The sequence below is a fragment of the Barbus barbus genome, assembly GCF_936440315.1.
Source record: "Barbus barbus genome assembly, chromosome: 2".
Taxonomy (NCBI): domain Eukaryota; kingdom Metazoa; phylum Chordata; class Actinopteri; order Cypriniformes; family Cyprinidae; genus Barbus; species Barbus barbus.
In genome coordinates, this window is record NC_136730.1 from 9,940,265 (window position 1) to 9,946,264 (window position 6,000).

General features: G+C 36.0%; 1 protein-coding gene across 2 annotated transcripts in view; it reads right to left on the minus strand.

Moving 5' to 3' along the window:
• The window catches only part of LOC306884157 (metallophosphoesterase MPPED2), a 55,328-nt gene extending 50,796 nt beyond the window's left edge, over positions 1-4,532 (minus strand). The window contains exons 1-2 of one of the 2 annotated variants that reach the window (XM_079439864.1): positions 4,056-4,532; positions 1,539-1,799 (exon numbers count right to left, since the gene is read on the minus strand). In XM_079439864.1, the coding sequence (XP_079295990.1) occupies positions 1,539-1,666 (128 nt within the window). In that variant the 5' untranslated portion in view covers positions 1,667-1,799; positions 4,056-4,532. Of the gene's footprint in view, positions 1-1,538; positions 1,800-3,592 lie in introns of both variants that reach the window. The other variant, XM_079439865.1, reaches the window with a different exon arrangement.
• Positions 4,533-6,000: the final 1,468 nt, after the last annotated feature.

Genomic DNA, 6,000 nt, shown 5'->3' on the forward strand with positions numbered 1-6,000 from the left:
ATATGTTACTGATTTAAAACAGGTTTCGAATGTCAGGTCACACAGTAAAAAAAATGTTTTCCAGGTAATCTAAAAATGCACCATTTAAATTAACTAACAAATTGATCATAATTAACGGTAAAAATTCCCTTACTCTATAGTGAAAAGCTGCAATAGCTCTAATTGGATATTTCATTACAGTAAAATACTGTTAAATGTACAGTTCTTGAAAGTGCAAAAGAACAAGCCATCTTGTAATTCACAGTGAAAAAAAAAACATACACATACATTCCCAGAATTCAGCGTGACGTACATTAGGGATTTACGTTACATCTTCTCTTAACCATAGGTGGTTGTCAGTATATGATTAAAGTAAAAAACTGATTTTAGTAATTTCATATATTAACATGAATTCAGCTATACATTATATGCATTGTTTACTCTAAATTCCACAACTACTGTTTTTTTCTCCATAAATTTCCCAGATTTTTTATTTTTTTTTCAGGACCAGATAAGGTAGATGCAGCTTTAAAGTAAAGCAAATCACAGTGCATGCTGACTACAAGGCAAAAACATGGCCTTTTCTAAACATCCCCCGTTTCATCAAGCGAATGTGCAGTTGTATGTGTTTATGTCCAGCAACGCTAGCCTCTGGTAAACACGATCATTATCTCCCCAATCTAAACAAGCCTTTGCCTTCCCAGAACACACTGCTCTATAAGCAAGGAGGTGATTAAGGAGAAAGCAGTGGACGAAGCAGAGCTGATACTAGAAAGGAATCACACACAGGCCTTCGGTACATTAAACTGCGGGTGATGCAAACACCAGTGGCTTTAAATAATGATGCAGCTTTTTTAATCTTCATCATGTTACAGCTCAAAAACACTTGCTGTGTTAAAACGGCTCGGTTTATACGTTAACTGAACGGATCGTGCAAAATTATCAGCCTATCAAACGGACAATAAGAATTGAAATGATGTAAAAGCTTTTGTAATAACACCAGCATGCTACGGTAGTAATTTTATCATCATATTCAATAGTGTGGAAGACCTTGCCCAAATATGAATAATGCTCAAACAGCATATCTGCTGCAAAGACTTTTTCCTCCAAACCACAAACCGCTACATGCGGAGTGAACAATCCGGTTTTAAATTGCACATAATGCAGTGCATGAAAATGACAAAGAGTTCGGTGTACGTTTCACCTAAAATATGTAATATTGTGCCACAGCTGAGGTCGATATAAAAACCAAGAGCCTGAAAATCGTAATCGTAACTATCTATTTCTGTCTGACCCACGTAGACCATTATGCTATTAAAGGTATCTCGTGTCTGATGCAGTCCAATCCTATTACAAAGTTTGCTTATTCAGGAACAAACACCATGTTAGACATATAAGGCTTTGTGATACTGCAAGCCTGACAGACCAGGAATAAAGTATGAATCGATGCATTTCTTAATTTCAAAGTGAGTGCAAAACAGAATAGCTAAAAACGAAATTAAACGGAACGCATAAAGCAAACAGGACTGTATTTCTGTGCATTGTCCCTTGTTACTCACATATGCACGTGTGGCGGTTGAAAGCGGCTCTGGTTAATGTTGTAGTGGGTGAAGGCCTGTGTGGGGTTGGAGCTGTACTCGTCCACCGAGATGGTCATTTTGCCTTGTGACGGCATTCCGTGGGCCATTCTTTCTCCACGTGACACATGAGACACTTCACCAGGACCCTGGAGCGACCCACGCAGTCAGCATCCTTCAGAACCACCACTTAAACACGGAAAAGAGCCCTTGATAGTGCCGAGATGGAGGACGAGATACTGTCTGTAAAGATAGTGTGACAGAAAAAAGATTATGATGTGAAATCAATTGCATAAAATGACTTTATGAGTAATACATAGAAAACAAATTGATTATAAAACAAGGGAAGACATTGAAATAACTGCAATTGTATTGCGGAAAATTTTAACTATATACAATATTTGCTTGCTTGAATGTCTATTATCTTATTGAAGTGTTTTATATTCTGTATATGAATGTAAAGAGTAGGTTTTTTTAGGTTTATTTAGTCATATTAAAGTATATGTTTGTCTAGTAAAAATGTTAATTTAGATGTTATTACAATAAACACACTTAAGTTAATTTTTTACAGTGCATATCAATTTTATTTCTAGAATACATTTGCCTAAATATTTAAAGCTTTTCTGGCAAACATCTCAAAATAACAATTTATAATCATTTTCATTTTAAATTTATGATAAAACAACTTCATGCTCAACACTTATAAAGTTGTTCAGAATCTTCTCTAAAATCATCAACACAAACTCCAGCTGCAAACTTAACCAAAACTTAAACACAGTGTCTAAACAGATGAATGACTGAGCAATATAACAGTATCATGATCCAAAACTCAACAAACTGACAACAAAATCTGAGCAAAAGTGTTGAAAACAAAACTTAAGAGAAAAAGCGGAGAAACAGAAAGGTGAGCAGCGAGTCAATATCTCCAGAGGGACAGTTAACCACAACCAACTACAAAATCAAAACAACTTCCATTCACTTACTTAAAAAGATGTATAACATATTTACTGTAGAAACTGTACAGCATGTTGCTGTCAGTTTGTATTTTATTCTTTGAAAAATATATAAATATAATACAAATAAAATAAAATTATATATATATATATATATATATATATATATATATATATATATATATATATATATATATATATATATATATATATATATATATATAGGACATAATCAAAATGACCATTATGATATTTACTGTTTAAATGAATGCATAAATAATAATCATTGATTCTGCACAGGAACCCCCGCCACAAAGTACGTTTTGGGTTTCTGATTAAATACTGATTTAACGCCCCTAGATTTAGCTGACACCTTACTAGACATAATTTAATGAGACAACCCATCATCGTACATCCTAAAAATTGAGTAAAGACTGACACTGCTCTCTCCATGTGTGTGTAAAAATCATATTATTTAACTAAGTACAACATATTTAAATATGTACAAGTCTGAAGGCATTTGAAACGTGATGCAAAGTAATTCTGAATTCTTGCATTTTGTTTTGTAGGTTTGAACATGCAAGAATTAGTCAGTAGTAGTCTGTCAATCAATTCAATGTTTATTTTTTAAAAATATTTTAATTGATTAATAATTTATGAGTCTGGTCTAATTTATGAATCTTGTTTCCTCCTCAATATTTCTGTAGCTTTACTTCATACCATTATTATTATTAATTAATTTCATTTTTTTTCACTCAACTGTAACACCTTATAGTTAGTTATGCTTACTGTTTTTAAATATACAGTACTGTAGTAATGACATACAAATAATAACCATAATTATAATTACATTCATTTTAACTTAATTTAAAAGTATTAGCATTATACGATATGTTGCATACTAATACAGTTTTTTTCACGCATCTGTCATTTGATTTCACGGCAAACTCTTTCAGTAAATTACAAATAACTCTACAGGTGATATACTAGTTTGTTTTAATTTTTGCATAAAACAATATTCACACTTATTAATCCACGTATTCTGCAAAAAAAATAAATAAATAAATAAATCGCTTTCCTCACCTCAGCTAGCTAGCAACCACGATCATAGCTGCGTAAAAACCTGCCTTTGCGTTTAATATATAACCCGCCTGATATTCATTTGCGCACAACTCTACCGCTTCCGGCTGAACAATGCGAGGGAAAGATCAAAATAAAGGCTGCAAATCATGCTTCAAGTGCGGACTACACTCTTCAGAGAGAGAGCACAAGAGATGAAGTTGAGCCTACAGCACCTCCGACTACAATATCCCAGACATTTCTTGTTAAAAACACGCAAAGTCGCGCGTAAATATGTCCAACACGCCTGCCGCGAAGGGTGATAGTTCTCCGGGTGAGTGGCCGCGCTGACACCGCCGCTCAATGACAAGCCACCTCTAACCCTTTTGTGTCTTATTTTTTTTCTCGCTCCCTGTCTAAGCGTATATTTCCAGGCTGCATAACACAGCAGAAGAGGTTGGAAGACCCCTCTTTCTCTCTCGCCCACCTCTAAAGATGTTGCTCCATACGCGCCGAGGAACGCAGATGTCGGTAGCCGAAGAGGTGGCACTCGGAGCCGGCCAGGGGCAGGACCCTCGACCCTGGGAGACCCTCCGGCGAAGCTGGCGGCAAGACGCGGGAAAAGCGGCGCAGGCAGGCGGCGAGAGCCTCGCTCTGACTGGAGGAGAGGGGGAGTGAGTCTAGACCGCAGTAGAGGAAGAAAGGACTGCCACTGGGGTCAGAGAGCAGCGACGAGAGCATAGCCTCCGTACTAGCATGGCGGAGCGATTGTGTGTGTGGTTACTCCTCCCCTCCCTCAGAAGAGTCTGCCATGATATGCGTTCACACGTGGAGATGAGAGACCCTCTTCTGCTGCTAATTTTCGCGTCTTTCTGCGGTGTCCTTTGTTGCATTTTAGTGCATTGATTTAATCAAACCTGAGAGGACCTAAAGTACTTGAAGGACGTGCTTATTTTGTTGCATTTTAAAGGAGACACCAAGATTTACTTCACACTATGTGTGTGTGTGTGTGAGTGTGAGAGAGCACTGGGTCTTTGTTACTGTCCAAATGAAGTGATGTTTGCAAAGTTTTCTATGTACGGCTGAGTGCAAGGTAAAATGAGCCACTATTTTGATAAATTCAGGTCTTGTATCATTTTTACATTGAAATTATGTAACAAAAAGCAGCTATTACAATATTACAAACCCCACTGTGTTTATGGCACAAAATCTACAGCAAAATTGTGAACAAAGAACCAAACCCTCATCCCATTGAATACTTATATTCCTGATTTAATTTTAACATGATATTACATTATAGGAAATGCATTATGGCATAAAATGTGTTAAAGTGTATGTGAGCGGTGGGTTCAGTTCAGACGGACTGCGTTTGACTTGTGGGTGTCAAAATGAGAACAATATGAAACAAAACATTAAAAAGCAACTTTTCTTGCTAAAACTCAATTGAACGAATTAGTGTGTCTAGGTGTGTGAGAGAGAGACAAATTAATTTAGTGCTCTATATAATTTCTCATAAATAATCTATAGACAAGACGGTTTCATCATTTATTTAAAATTGTAATTTTGTGCAGTTGTACTTTTTGTTTAATTGATAACCAAATGAACACAAGTGTAATGTGAGTTTCTGTGTGTGTGTGTATTATTGATAATGCATTCATACAATATACTATGTGCATATGATTTATCCTAACTTGAAATTAGATTATTTATTTAAAGAGAAAAGAACCATCTGGTCAAAATTAATATATATATATTTTTTTAGTTTCTAGTGTTTTGTAAACATAATAGACCTTATAAGTGAACGTTGCTTTTCCCATTTAGCCTCTGAAAATGATTGCCCTGCCCACTCTGCTCATTCAGAGACCAATTAAATCAGTTCACGTCAAGTATACCTTTGTGGCAGATGTTATAATCATTTGCAGTGATTACAAAATATGGTTCATATATGTGGTGACTTGTAAAAAATTATGACAGGGCTAATTGAAAAATGCAAATTTTTATCATTGCTTTTCATTTCATCATGCATGCATTTAGTTTTGTGTTTTCTTTCAGTGTCTTCAAGCTAAAATCACACTGAAATCCTTGCTAAGTATGGACTGTAGCTGCTTTGCATTACTGTTACGTGATGCAAGCAAGAAGGTGAATCTTGGAAATGTGTATTTTTCACTGACATGTTTCAATTTTCATAAACCCACACACACTAATACACACAAACCACACACAACTAAGCAACATTTCTATTTGACTTTTCTCTTATCACTGGAAAATGTGTTTTCATCGACTAGCCAGCAGGCAATAATGTGAAGGCAGAGTAGGAATTTTATTCGCGGAGGCCGCCGTTAAACACCGCACCATCATTTGTCCCCCTGCCTGTGCTAGAGAGAGAGAGAGAGAGAAAGAGAGAGCGATGATAGATACAGCTTCAAATGTCA